The sequence below is a fragment of the Dendropsophus ebraccatus genome, chromosome 4, assembly GCF_027789765.1.
Source record: "Dendropsophus ebraccatus isolate aDenEbr1 chromosome 4, aDenEbr1.pat, whole genome shotgun sequence".
Taxonomy (NCBI): Eukaryota; Metazoa; Chordata; class Amphibia; order Anura; family Hylidae; genus Dendropsophus; species Dendropsophus ebraccatus.
In genome coordinates, this window is record NC_091457.1 from 114,084,525 (window position 1) to 114,100,163 (window position 15,639).

At 41.4% G+C, this 15,639-nt stretch overlaps 1 protein-coding gene across 1 annotated transcript in view; it reads left to right on the forward strand.

Annotated features, from left to right (window-relative positions):
• Positions 1 to 15,639, forward strand: part of CELSR3 (cadherin EGF LAG seven-pass G-type receptor 3) — a 171,699-nt gene that overhangs the window by 59,454 nt on the left and 96,606 nt on the right. The window contains exons 4-12 of the mRNA XM_069967922.1: positions 6,109 to 6,224; positions 8,623 to 8,711; positions 10,218 to 10,375; positions 10,596 to 10,759; positions 12,101 to 12,226; positions 12,441 to 12,610; positions 12,750 to 12,935; positions 14,444 to 14,554; positions 14,829 to 14,997. Of these exons, the coding sequence (XP_069824023.1) occupies positions 6,109 to 6,224; positions 8,623 to 8,711; positions 10,218 to 10,375; positions 10,596 to 10,759; positions 12,101 to 12,226; positions 12,441 to 12,610; positions 12,750 to 12,935; positions 14,444 to 14,554; positions 14,829 to 14,997 (1,289 nt within the window). The remainder of the gene's footprint in view (positions 1 to 6,108; positions 6,225 to 8,622; positions 8,712 to 10,217; positions 10,376 to 10,595; positions 10,760 to 12,100; positions 12,227 to 12,440; positions 12,611 to 12,749; positions 12,936 to 14,443; positions 14,555 to 14,828; positions 14,998 to 15,639) is intronic.

Sequence of the window (15,639 nt, forward strand, 5' to 3'; positions counted from 1 at the left end):
ATCTCTCTATCCATCTATCCATCCACGTGTCACCTCTCTGTCTATCGATCTGTCTATCTATTGATCATGATAAGAATTATCATGACCTTTATATAGCTTGCATGTTTCTTAAGTATCATGTATTTTCTAAATTTTTTCTTAGCTCAAATCAAATCCCCAGTTCTTATGCAATGTCACTAGACCTCTATCTTTTAAAGGTGCGTTCACACATACAGGATCTGCAACAAATCCGCAGCAGATGTGATGGCCCAGATTTGGTTTGCTTTGAATCTGCGACTTCAAATCTGCTGTGGATCCTGTATGTGTGAACGCACCCTAAAGCAGAGATGAGATTTATAGTCTCACATCTTCATTCCCCCCCTTAGCTCTTTCTCCATCCCAGATGTTCCTGCCTTCAATCTAAGCGCAGCACTAGAGAACATTCGATTAAAATTGATCAATAATGATGATGTCATTAGGAGGGGCCCTGCCTCAACCAGTCAGGTTATAGCATCATTTTTCCTATGTTTGGAGAATGACCTTATCCAATATTATGAGTCACAGGGGTTGTTCCTTCATATAGATCACACGATATGCAAAGTAACTCTCACAGCACCTTGTTTAGATGGTTGTCTCTTGAAGTCAGTATGTCTCTACAACAAGTAGTCTTAGGGCATGAGTAGGGATATATGCCAAGCCACAAATCTGTTCAAAAGGAAAGAATACCCATCTGCAGAAATCTACCAAGCTATCCATCTGTATCTATCTATCTATCTATCTATCTATCTATCTATCTATCTATCTGTATATCTATGTAGCAGATAATCCATGGCACTCCAACATCAAGTTTAAACAGCCAAACTGTGTTTTATTGAAACATGGTGCATAACATCAAGTGGATGTCTCAGTGGCTTCATGACACCATTCTTTCTTTCTTTCTTTCTTTCTTTCTTTCTTTCTTTCTTTCTTTCTTTCTTTCTTTCTTTCTTTCTTTCTTTCTTTCTTTCTTTCACATTCTGGCCACTCTTACATGTGTCAGTACTCTTCAGAGTTGCTGTGTGCATTCTTTATTTGGGGCTGGTTCACACTGAAGAATCCACGCTGAGAAATTCGCACTCATTTCCACCCGTCCCATAGACTCCATTTAATGTTCGAGCAAATTCTGCCGTCCATCAAAAGAATTGACTTGTCAATTCTTTTGGCGGACGGCAGAATATGCCTGTGCATACAATTGAGTCTATGGCACAGGCGAGATGCAAGCGGGGGCCAGCTACAGAATGCGCAGGAATTTCTCCACGCGGATTCCTCAGTGTGAACCCACCCTTGCACTCAGGAGCTGGACTCACTATGAATTGCATGCACTAGTGGCTAGCTGTGGCCCCAGCACTTGCGTTTTACTGCTAATTTTGGGTAATTCCTTACTTGCATGTCAGTACAGTAGCACGAAGATAACTATTTCAGAGCTCACAGCATCAGAATGAATGATGATGCCAGGAGTTCCAAAGTGGGTGAATCAGGCCTAAAGGATTTTCTTTCCTGGATGGCACAGACAGCTACCAGAGGTGTACAATACCATTCTGCTCCCGGGCAGTCAGCCAGCAATGTGTATGATAGGTGTGATAGTTTAGTGGATTAATATCTCTTTATTTAACTCCATCCTGATGAAATATTCATGGCCTCCTCGTGCCGGTAATTGTTAGTGAATCATTTTAATTGTGACCATCAGTCAGTGGTTTTTACGCTGGCGATTGATCCCTCCTGATGTTGTTAGAGTGATTAATTTATGAAGCTGGATATTGATCAGCTCTCAGCCTGGGCTTTTTTACGGGTTGTCTTACATAATATCCGCACTTACTCAGAATTGTTAGAAGTCTGAAATTGTTCTTAGGATTATCTTTCAGGAAACGGTAAAATCCCTGGCAATATCTCTTAAAGTTAGGAAATTGGAAATGACAGGCAGACACAGTCCAGCCCCTTTTATAGTCCCAGTGACCACTACCGTGCTTCAGTAACAGGACATGTGCCACTGTACCCCTATAAAGACAGCTACATCCATAAAAGTTCCATCTAGAGCAGGGGTGCCAAACTCTGGCCCCCTGACTGTTGCAAAATTACAGTTCCCATTATTCATGGACAGCAAAAGCTATAGCTATCGAGGCATGATGGGAATTATAGTTTTACAAGAGCTGCAGGGCTGCAGTGTGACACTTGTGATCTAGAGTGTTCTTGTAGTGATATCTGCTGTGGCCCCTTTAATAGCGACAAAAGCAGCCCATAGTGATAGCCACATTGCCGCCAGATCCAGAATGTCCTAATGATAATCACAGTGTCCTGTGACAGAACCAAACATGGTTCCATGTAATAATAACAGCATGGTCAATATATATATAGGGGGCACTTATTAACCACAGTGTCTAGATACGGGTAAGTGATGGACACGAGACGTACTTGCTGCAGATTTTCCGTGCAGACATTGGCAAGACAGCTCTATAGCGGATTACAGTACCAGCAAAGTAGATGTTATTTCTGACATTTCTTTTACACATAGTGGAAATTTTCTTGACTGAGATTGAATCTTGGTGAAGATTTTAAAATTTGTATCTTTTAGGTTGTGGATTTGTAGTGGATTTTCCACTATTAAATTTATCATGGCTTCTGTCTGTAAACAGGCGTAAACCATGGCAGGGGCATGGAGCAGGTGTAGAATTCTGCGCAATTCCTGCAACAGGTACAGGTCCTTCTGGCATTACTAAGAGGTGTGTGCCTCTAAGTAAATCCAGCCAGGTAAAGGGGGGCAGGGCTTTATTTAACACCGGCGTACAAGTACACCAGTCTTAATAAATCTCCTGCCTCATGTAAATACACACAGGATAAATTACTTGAGGGGGAAAAAAACTGCTGCAAATCCCTATAAAAATCTGTTTATTTTCTTTATTGATTGCAAATCTACAACATAAATTGACACATTGCAGATTGTAATATTCGCACCTCAGGTCAATTTCTGCTGTGTGTTTATGTGATTGTGAAAATCCCATCTACTTGGCTGGTACTGTAATCTATTGTGGGTTTGTCATGCATATTTTTGCAGAAAATCTACAGGATAGGATATAATATATATATATATATATATATATATATATATATATATATATATATATCTGTGTCCTTTGCTCAGTGTTAGATTGGTAGGGGTCTGATCCCATGGACCTATAGTATTCTAGTGAGTGACCAGCAAGCACTGAAGCTCTTTCACTTCACTAGCAGAAATAGCGCTGTCTTTTCATGTGGTTGTATCATGAATTGCAGCTCATCCTGTATAGATAGGGGGTGCTGTGTTGAATACTATCTTCAAGAAGCTTCTACTCCTTCCTGGTGACCAATAATGATGCCAGGGTTTGGCTAAACCTCCTTGCCCTTCTCTAACACATAGTGCAGTAGTGGAGACACACAAAGGCTTGCCATGTTTGTACCTGTACTAGCGCTACATTGGGGCTGTAGCCTGAGCTCCCTCTCCATAACACATAGCACCATAGACTGGTAGTGCCCCTTCTTTTCTGCAGCGCAGCGGCTGATTACTTATAAATGCTGCATATTTTGGCAGCTTTAGTCCATACAGGCAATGATTAGTCTGTTCTGTCTTTTATTACTTTTGTCACATTTTATTAGATTTGATTATCTAGGAGGATATTTTAAATGAGCTTTTCAGTCTGAAAATTTAATCTCCTGCCCTAAAGAGGTCGTGCTTAATAACATGTCTCCCGGGGGCATCCGGAGGCCAGTAACACACTACGGGATAAATTACACGGGCACTAACAGGAGAGCTGTGCAATAAAACAATGACTACTCTAGAGGCTTGTTGCACCTACTAGCAAAGGGGACCGAAACAACCAGGGCGGTGTCCCTTCTTCTCCAGGGCCCCATAAAAGCTGCATATTCTGCCTGTATGGTATACATATCCTTGGTGGAAACATTAGACAGAGGAGATCCTTTGTCTAAAATCAAACATTGTTGGAAGAGAATAGAACAACTTTGATCTAACAGCCACTCCTTACCCTGATAGTAGTAGGAGCTACAATTAAATCTTTGTCAGAATATGCTTCAATATCCAGATAACACCAGATAACATTGCCATTGTTGCAATTGCCAGCACAGCATGGACAATACATTATTAGGGTATCTAATCAGAGCAACTGGGGTAGACAAGAGGGCCAGTGCTGGACCAAATGAGGCGAGTAAGGTTAGTAAGGTGGCCCAGTCCTTATTTTTTAACCACTGCCCAGTTCCCATACACTGTGCCAGTCTATTCCTAAGCAACCAACTGCTGCAAAGCACTGGGGGCAGGCCCGCCGGTCCCCAATGTGATGAAACCCTCTCCCCTCTGTGACACGGCTCCATGGTCTGTTAATGTAAAAAAAAAAATTATTTATATATATATATATATATATATATATATATATATATATGTATAGCGTACCTGGTGGTACATTTGCTTTAAATTGGAATACATCTTTAAAGGAGTTGCCTGGAAATTTGAAAATAAAAATTTTGTCGGGGGGTAGGTCCCAATCAGTTTTAACACTCCCAGTGCCGATTCTCGCTGCTACTGCCTTCTTCCCAGTGACATGTCTCTACAAGAAGTGCCTGCTCAGCCAATCAATGGGACACCACTGCCACCAGTGATTGGCTCTGAGGGGAAGTTCCTGCTGACCTGTTCCTGTGGTGAGGACCAGACACTGAGAGCATTACATTGTTATTAATATATCCATTTTTTTAATTTCCGGACAATACCTGTAATTGAGAATTCTCTAATAGAGTATTAGTTCTATTGTTGGGATGAGTGAAATTGCCATGTTTTCCTTGCCTAGAGAAGAGGCATATCTTAATGTTTCACCAAGTGCTTCTGTTTATGACATAGAAGTCCTATCAGCAGCTCCATGGCAGCTGTTCCATTCTCCCCTATTACCATTGATCAATCCAGATAACACAGCTAACACTACATTTTTGTGCCATGTTAGAATGTGATTTCCTTGCCAGCCTATAACCATCAATCCCTCCATAATACCAACTTGTGGGATTGCCCCCATTAACCAAACCTTCTTTGTGAGTACCAGATCAGGATCAGAGTCTGACCGGAAGAATCCGCACTGATCCCTCCAGTCATGTATTTGGCTGTTATAAAGTATCATTGGCCTCTTTACAATATTCAAGGTCTTATTCCACGTTGTCATTTGTCCTCATAGATATTTATATCGGCTAATGATGCTCTTGAACCACTTGACCCTCTTAGGCAAGACCATTAAAGCCTCCACACGGCCAAGTGAAAGGATCCTGCTTGGTGTGATAATAAGAACTGAGTGGTTCGACAGAAGGGAACATTTCAGGCTAAAGGAAAAACATTAATTTCTTGTCAGTGTCTAACTGCTTAATCCCTATAGAGGAACATTTCAACTAAAGGTCACTGCCCGTCTCCCCACCTGAGCGCAATCTCCAAAGGCGGATTTGGACATCCTCGCTTTAATACCTTCCCATCTCCTCTGATTTTTCCTGCGGTGAAAATTGTACTGAAATCTTTATATTATCAAAGACCATTGTAAAGTGCACAGTCCATAATGTGTCATAGGTTTACAAACACAACATCTCTTTGCTGTCAGCGGCTAAATTACCATAGATCCGAATCTTACTCACATCCTACAGAGCTGTAATTAAAACAGATAACAGTACAATGAAATGATATATTCTTTGGAAAATGAATGACTTACCTCATACTGATGTCACAGTCTGTATTATACTCCAGAGCTACATTCACAATTCTGCTGGTTCATTGGAAACATTCAGCATGCTTGTTGAGTGACCTTCCCTAGTAGTTCCTATAATGCAGGGGGACACTTTATACAGCACAGAGTATAGGGCATTAGTCACATCGCTTTACTTTCATGCTCAGCAAACAGAATATTGGAAAGAGGTGCTAGTGTCTGTGCACGTTTGGCATACAGTCATTAGATTGTAAGCTCTGTTGGCCAACAACTGTTATGAATGGCGTTTCGTTAGAGCACTCATAATAACTGATAATATAAATCAGGTATAATAATATATTACTGACTTTCATTTTGCTTCATTTCACTTATTTAGATTTGCCACCAAGGAGAAGAACGGCCTCCTGTTTTACAATGGTCGCCTCAATGAGAAGCATGACTTTATTGCGGTGGAGATTAATGACGGACAATTGCAGCTGAAATACTCCACAGGTTTGTCCCCCCTTTACTGTGCTGTATATTTGGTGCAAAGCAAAATAATAAATTCATAGAATTTTATTTCCTTTACTTGGTAAATTTATGAGATTACTGCATTGCTGTTACACGAATCCAGCCTGCATTATACTCAAGAGCATAATTATAAATTCTGCAAGCCTCAAAGCTGAAATCCCCCTGCATTTCCTGCTTGTTCACTGTTTGTTCAAAGCCTGCTCTGGCAGGTTGCATACTGGGAAGTTTCACAAAGTGCTCTATATGATAACCTTGTGCAGAAAATAACAGTGGCTTTTAGAGCAGAGGGGTGGTTGTCAACAATGGGAGGGACAGAGCATATCAGGAGAAGGAGGCAAGTTTATTAAATTAAGATATTTGCAAAAATATGTAGCTTTTACCTATATGAGTTGAGCTGGGAATACCCCTTTAATAGAAGCTTTTACATTGCCATAATAGGTTGACACTAGAGATGAGCGAACCGGGTTCAGGTTCGAGTCCATCTGAACCCGAACGATCGGCATTTGATTAGCGGGGGCTGCTGAACTTGGATTAAGCTCTAAGGTTGTCTGGAAAACATGGATACAGCCAATGACTATATCCATGTTTTCCACATAGCCTTAGGGCTTTATCCAACTTCAGCAGCCACTGCTAATCAAATGCCGAAAGTTCGGGTTCGGATGGACTCGAGCATGCTCGAGGTTCGCTCATCTCTAGTTGACACTAGAGATGAGCAGGTTTAAACCTGAACTCTCAGCATTTGATTACCAGTGGCTGAAGAAGTTGGATGCGAACCTAAGGCTGCCTGGAAAACATAGATACAGCCATACTATGGCTGGGTTCACACTACGTATATTTCAGTCAGTATTGTGGTCCTCATATTGCAACCAAAACCAGGAGTGGATTAAAAACACAGAAAGGATCTGTTCACACAATGTTGAAATTGAGTGGATGGCCGCCATATAACAGTAAATAACTGCCATTATTTCAATATAACAGCCGTTGTTTTAAAATAACAGCAAATATTTGCCATTAAATGGCGGCCATCCACTCAATTTCAACATTGTGTGAACAGATCCTTTTTGTGTTTTTAATCCACTCCTAGTTTTGGTTGCAATATGAGAACCACAATACTGACTGAAATATACGTAGTGTGAACCCAGGCTGTATCCATGTTTTCTAAGACTTGCTGAGGCTTAGTTCACACAATGTATTTATTCACTTAATAACGGCTGTTGTTCCAGATTGCAACACCGGCCATTATTGATTGAATAAATACATTGCATTGACTTCTATGGAATGCTGGATGGAGTGTAAACACAAAGTATACTTTCTGGCCGGGATTCATCGCAGCAGCATCGAAAACTAACACGTCAGTTTTGGGCAGTCGCTATTTATTGAATAGCGGCTGCAAAAAATGCCGCACTTTACATTGTCTGCAATGGGTAATTGGAATGCGGGCACACCCAAATGCACCCACATCCCAATTAAAAAGAAATTAAGTTCATGCGAATAGTACTGCAGCACTGGTCAGGATGAACTTCACTGACACCGACCACCACCAACCCCTGCAATTAGGAGTCTACAGAAGTTAGAGGGGGACTTTAGGGGTCTTCAGTGATTAAAGTGAATCTTACAGATGGAACAGAATTTCACTTACAAGTGTGGGTCATAGGCCAAAGGGCTCTGATCTGCCCTCTCATCCTTCTCTAACATCTGCGGCAGTAAATATTCCTCGCTGTCATTAATATTTTATGTTACGAGATGTATTAAACTCACTTTGGAAAACATTCATAGACCTCTCTGCCACACGTACGCACATCGAGGCCTTGACAGAGATGTGTGGGAGAAACACATCGATAAGTGGTGCATTAGCGCCAGCTCGGCCGTTCCTGTTTGCAGCGTTTTAGTGCTAGGACCCCCAGGCAGCAGATTGATGGTACCTTTAAATGCAGTATCCGATGCTGTAAATCTTCCCACATTGTGACAGAGAAGCCACAGCCCAGACAGCAAGCAGATTTAGCTTTTTCCTAACCTCTTAATTGCTATTGTATCCCTGGCAGAAATTTGCCATTCTAGGGCTGCTGTTTTATAATGCAAAGCTGAGTGTGTCATTAATTGATGACAAGATAGACACAATCCACTTTTATTAATTACACCTCGTTCCTTTTTTGATGGATGCCGCAGAGGTGATATCAGCAACCTCAGCAGTAAGAACATCTGTTATAGAAGAAATGGGGGCTGAGAGGGCATTGGGCTACAGCAGTACCTTGAATTAATTTCAGGAGGGTGGCCGAGACAGAATTAAGCAGTTGCACCTTCCGACTCATGCAGGACGCTCAATAGAAGAGTCCTTGTGTGATCAAGGTTTTGATGGAAAATATAATTTGGTGATTTTTAGGTGAATCGAGCACCCTGGTGGCCCCCTACGTCCCTGGAGGAGTTAGTGATGGGAAGTGGCATACGGTCCAGCTCCGCTACTACAACAAGGTAGGCGTTTCTGTCATTGATGCATTGCCTTATTATATTGGCTCATATTCACCTTTCCACTAAATCCATCACTTCATACTTCTAACCAGTGGATATGGATTATCAGCCTCTTGGAAAGCTGGGTGAGAACCACTATGGCTGTCATTACAGCTCTTGTGAAGGTTATCACACAGAGTTCCTAGATTCTTGGTACATCATGTTAAGTGGGCACTGTCACTCTACAAAAACAATTGAAATTTCATAGTGACTTTTTAAAAGTTTTTATTGGTCAGGGTCTGGGTGTTCATAACTCCACTGATCATTAGATACAGCCAGGAGAAGTGCACAACTAAGGGTTGTTCCTATTACACGGAGCGATTTTTAACAATTAACAACTAACGATAAACGATTGCAAACAAGATTGTTTATTGTTAACTTGAAATCGTTCACCATATTACACAGAGTGATAATGATCGTTATTGCGATCGTTACTATGATCGTTTATTCCTTCTGATGCCAGTAAAACAATGAACAATTTGCAATTACACTGAACGATTAGTGAAAAAATGTGGAACTTGAACGAACAAATGTGGAATTACATCGAACGATTAGCGAACGATTAACAATAATTTTAGATTCAGATCTATAGCAGAGTTCAATGACATACGAACGATTTTTCGATTGTTGCCTGCAATTACACAGAATGATTATCGTTTAAATTCGAACAATAATCGTCCCGTGTAATAGGACCCTAAGGGTCCTTTTACAGGTACAGATAAATTGCTTAAGTGCTCGTTTAGCGACTGTCAGGCAATGATTTATTCTTTTAAACAATAGGTATAGACAAGAGAAATTGCTACGAAAAGTCGCTAATACAATCAAAATTGCAATTGTAATTTTGTTTGTGTATGTGTGTACATATATGCTATGAATGATCGTAATTGTGTTCGTATCCACTGTATATACTGTGAGCAATGAGTGTTTACACTAAATGCCGTGAGAACAATTAACAATGATATTGAGTTCTGTTCAGTAAATGCAATCAACAACATGCGAACAATTTTTCATTCATAGTTTGATCATTGCCGCATTTACACCAGAAGATTATTGCTTAAATTCAAATGTAACAATTTTTTGCATTATAATCGGCCCATGTAAAAGGCCCTTAAGCACTGCACTCCCTGGCTTGACGCCTTTTCCGTCTTGCTGTAGGAGATGTTCTCCCTTTTAAGTCTACGGAGACCATCTCCTGCAGCGAGGCAGAAATCACAATATGCAAGGGGGTGAAGTGCTTAGCCAAACCTTTTTCCTTGATGTAGCCAATGATCGGTGAGAGTCTGGACACCCGACCGATCAGGAATTTTGACATGTCACTAGGATGTATGAAAAGTTTTAAAAGTGACAGGGACACTTAAATTTCAGCTAGGTATGCTGCCACAAAGAGGTTTTGCTACATAACAAGGTATATGTACCATTCAGAAATCTGCATGCTAACCTTTTCAATATTTTTTCTTTTTTTTTGCTAAGCCTAAGACCGGGTCTATGGGGGTGGCTCAAGGACCCTCCAAGGAGAAGGTAGCTGTGCTGGTGGTGGATGATTGTGACATTTCTGTGGCTTTGAAATTCCGCAGTGAGATTGCAAACTACACATGTGCAGCCGAAGGAGTCCAGTCCAGTTCTAAAAAGTAAGATACCTGTTTTCAATTTTCCCCTGTATTAGTTTTCATACATTTCTGCCATTGAAATTGGGTCATGATGGGTCCAGCAGTTGGATATTCAAGTCAGGTTAATAGAGAGGTGTCCTGAATGGGGGACCCCTCTATATTATGTATATGCGTCTTTTTAGAGCTTAATGGCATGTCTGTACCACTACAGTAACATGGCTTTTTTCTGTTATCCTTGCAGATCCCTTGATCTCACAGGTCCTCTTCTTCTTGGTGGCGTCCCCAATCTCCCTGAAAACTTCCCAGTGACACACAGAGAGTTCATAGGATGTATGAAGGATTTGTATATTGATAGCAGAAAGATTGACCTGGCTTCATACATAGCAAATAATGGAACCTCTGCAGGTAGGACGTGTGTTAGTGAATGCCTGTTCTTATTTTCCTGGACTCTTTTTGACCTCTCATCTTAAGCCACCAATAGATTGCCAAAGACATAAAGTAGATGTTGGCTTTTAAGGTTTACTGCCAAAATGTATATACCATTACCTTATAATCGATAGGATATCCTATTTTATCTTCGTGTCCCCTGCTAGAGTTTACTGTTACACCAGACAATACGTACTGACGTACTTGACCGATTACCGGCCATTCCAGACGATAATTGTTTAGTGAAATAGGTCATGCAAAAAGGGAACGATCAGCCGATAAGCACAATGTTGGCTGATCGTTGGTTGTAAAGCATGAACCAAAATCCCGACAACAAAAGCGATGGTCTGCTGGTTGTTGCTTCATGCAATAGGAGTGGCAGAAGCAGACCACCACTATCTTCTATGGGCCACTAAAGGTCATCTGGGCAGCCCCTCCCGCAGCTCCCCGTGCCCCCCCACTTGATGTCTGTGTGTGTAATAGCACAGACAGTAAGCGGGGAACAAGGAGCAACGCTTGCTTGCTCCTAAATATTGGGTCATCTAATACAACCCTAAGTTCCAGTGAATGGAGCTGTGGCTGGATCTCTTCATAGCTGGGTGTCTGGGAGTGCTGCTCTAAAAGGGTAAACAGAGATGTGGATGCAGCACAATACCAACAATGCGGACACTTCATTAGAAGGGTTCCCAATTGGTTGGACTCCCACGACCGATGGGAATATTCCTTAAACGGGTTATCCTGGTTTAGAAAACATACAGCTACTTTCTTGAAAAAACAGCATCACCCCTGCCCTCAGGTTATGTGTGGTATTGTAATTCAGCTCCATTCACTTCAATGGAACTGAGTTGCAAAACCCACACCCAAACTTAAGACGAGAGGTGCTGATTCTGAAGGAAAGCAGCTGTGTTTTTCTAAGCTTGGATAGCCCCTTTAAGTAGCTATTTCCCCCACTTCTCCCATTAAACAGACATGTTATTTCTATGCAAGGATGTAAACAAGTGGCTGCCATGGGGAAAATGATTCTATTGAAATGAATGAAATTCCACCTGTTTCATTTGGAGCATCCCTGTAGTTACCATATTTCAATAAAATTTGAGCTAGATGCCTATTAGGCAACATTGTGAATAGACCACCCAGTACTTTATATTCATGTATACACTATGAGGCTACCTATGGTTGGGATTAGTGGGAACACACATAAACATCCTAACAATACAAAAGAAACTTTCCACAGACTAAAACTGCCAGCCATGTTCCCTTTTCCATACATTATTCCTTTACAGTATTCAATGTGTTCTGTATGTGTTCTTACCTTGTCAGGGTGTAATGCAAAGCAAGCATTTTGTGAGCCTAACCCGTGTAAAAATGGAGGCAATTGCACATCTGGCTGGGGCACATACACTTGTGACTGTCCATTGGGTTTTGGAGGAAAGGATTGCAAAAATGGTAAGTATATTCTGTATACTTCATTTACCTTTTTTGAATTTATTTGTTTTAAGAATTGAGGCATTAGAATAAATATAGTGTGTGTGGAGCAGGAAACAGAAGAAAGTTGTTGCCCCCTAAAGGCCAGAAGCTGTGAATGCAGCTTTGGTTTTAAACATGATGGGGTTGAATACCAAAATGTTTTTTTATACTAAAGCTCTCTTTCTGCCCCCAGCAATGCTCCATCCTTATCATTTCAATGGGAGTGGAATTCTGTCTTGGGACTTTAAAAATGAAGTGAAAATTTCAATTCCCTGGTTTATGGGGCTGGCATTCCGAACACGCCGAACCGATGGATTACTGCTGCAGGTGCATGCTGGGCAGTACACGACTATTCAGTGCCAGGCAAGTATACATCAGTCTCTTATCTCCTTGTATTATAATGATAAAGATCAAATCAGATTGCTGGTTATTTGCAGCTCTTCTCTTTATTCTAGTTTTTATAAGTTTTTGCCCTGCGTCAGGTCTATGCTTTTCCTTGCAGCTGGTTTCTGGACAGGTCTTGTTCTCGGTCAGCCGTGGCTCTAGTAGAGCTTCCACGCTTCTGTTGGACCAGATGCAGGTGAATGATGGGAGGTGGCATGACCTACAGATGGAGTTGCGTGATGTGCGTAGTGGACGTGAAACACGTTATGTAATTACCATCAACTTGGATTATGGATTTTACCAGGTACTTATGACCTTATACCTTGGCATAGAATAAAAAACAAGACTGATATACTTTATACTGACAGAATAAGATATAAATATATATGTATATGCATGTTAAAGGGGTTATCCAGAATTAGAAAAAGCACAGCTAGTAATTTCAATAGAACTGAGCTGTAAATCCATACCTAAACTGGAGTGACTGTTTCTGGGAGAAAGAGGCCATGTTTTTCTAAGCCTGATCAACCCCTTTAATGTATTTGAGACTTGCATCATCAGCAATTTACCTTGTATGATGTTATAATAAACATTTCAGAAAGTTCTACAACTTTTCAATATGCAATGAACGAGTTTGTTTATATAAATCTTCAAGTCCCCTTAAGGGTATAAATCCACACACCGTATATGCAGCGTATTTACTGCTGCGATACGCAGCAAACTCGCAGCAAACTCGCAGCAGATTAGATCTAAATAACTGAACACAGCATCAAATCTGTACCAACAAATCTGCTGCGTATTTGTTGCATATCTGCTGCTTATACGGTGTGTGGGTTTATACCCTGCTATGTTCACACTACGTATATTTGAGGCTGTATGTTTGAGGCTGTATAGCAACCAAAACAAGGAGTGGATTGAAAACACAGAAAGGCTATGTTCACATAATGTTGTAATTGAGTGGATGGCCGTCATTTAATGGCAAATATTTGCTGTTATTTTAAAACAACGGCTGTTATATTGGAATAATGGAAGTTATTTACTGTTATATGGCGGCCATCCACTCAATTTCAACATTGTGTGAACAGATCCTTTCTGTGTTTTCAATCCACTCCTGGTTTTGGTTGCTATGAGGACCTGACATGAGGACGAAATACAGCCTCAAATATACATAGTGTGAACCCAGCCTATAGGGTGCGTTCAGATGTACAGAATCCGCAGCAGATCTGCAGCAGATTTGATGGTGCAGATTTGATCTTGTGTTCAGTTATTTAGAAAAAATCTGCTGTGGATCCTGTGGGGGATTGTGCCAATATAATTCCCAGCTGCACCCAGTACACCTCCTGCACAGCTCCCCTTCCATACCAGCCCTGTCTGCAGCATTATCTCTATATTCATAAAAAACGTGTTTTATTCCTGCACGCAAGGCCGGAAGAGGTGCGTCAACTAGTCATGTGAGTGGAGAGCCTTCATTGACTAGTCACAGCTCTCTGCCTGTCAGCACACTTTGCGGGGATGATTGACAGACAGAGAGACCCATTAGTGGCCTCTCTGTCTGTCAATCATCCCCGTAGAGCATGCTGACTAGTCACAAAAGGCTCCCCACCCAGATAACCAGTTGCTGCTTCTCTCCTGTCTCTCCCATCTGGAATTAAACACGTTTTTAATGGATGTATAGATCGCAGACCCTGCTGATACAGTAAAGGAGCTGCTCTAGAGCTTTATTGTGTGCCACTGGGAGCTTTATCAGCACAATCGTACTGATTGGTTCCCTTTAAGTATTGGACCTGTAATGACTTCTCTCTAATTTTGTAGGACACAGTAAATGTTGGGAATGAACTTCATGGACTTAGGGTTAAACACCTTTCTGTAGGTGGAATTCTGACAGCCCAGGAGGTGCAGAATGGTCTGGAAGGTTGTATACAGGTGAGGACTATTTTCATAGCCACCCACACCGAGGTTTTCTTTTTATGTGACTGTACCCATTTATAGGGACAGGGACTGTGACTGACCCGTACCAGTCGTTAGATAGAGCCGAGAGAAGCGCGTGGCTAAGGACTTTTGTCCCCAGCTCTCTCCTTTTACTGTCTTCATATGACATCTCATATTTGTGTCGTATTCTCCTATAAAATAAATTTCAGGCTGAAAATGACATATACTGTGCATATTGTACTGATCAGCAGAGTTTTTATCACTTCAGGGACTGCGCCTTGGAGACACACCCAGCGGCATCACTTTGCCCAAGCCAACAAACCTTCTGAATGTTAAAAATGGATGCAATATAACCAATATGTGTGAACCTAACCCCTGCCAGGGGAACAGCTCTTGTGTAGATACGTGGCTTGGCTATGCTTGTGTCTGCAACCCAGGTGTGTATTACACTGTAAACATAAATGTCTATTTATTGCTTTTTCTTGTCTTTTCTTTTTCATCTGATTAAATCTTACCTGCCTGCAGCTGCCACTAGGAGGCGCTCACAGCATATGGAATTATACAGCTCGCATTGAGCTCAATAATATATCCATACACAGTAAGCGCCTCCTGGTGGTGCCTGCAGGCAGCCAGAAAGTTGTCATGTAACTCTCAGAGTGTGTAATGGGAAGCAGTGATATTGACTTTTACAGCACCTGTCACATCATGACAACACTTCCTGTAAGAACGCCATTCACAGCAGCTGTTTCAGTGCACTGCTATGATGAAAAGCTCTTCTAGTTTCTAATATATTTTGTGTTTAAAATTATTAAACCATTAACAGGATCTCTGCTTGCTGTTAGTGAGTGCAACACTTCAGCCTCATTCACACATTCTGTAGTGCTGTCCATAGTCGCGGATGTGTAGCTACAAACAGTTTTACGGAAGTGCATCTGTAGTTATACGCAATGCATGGATCCATTCATAGATGAATGGCGGGCTCATACTAGGATCTGTCAGTTGAACAGGGCCATTCAAGTGAATGGGTCCGTAGTCTTTTTGCAGACAGATTTTGCAGATGTAAGAATAAACTTATATAC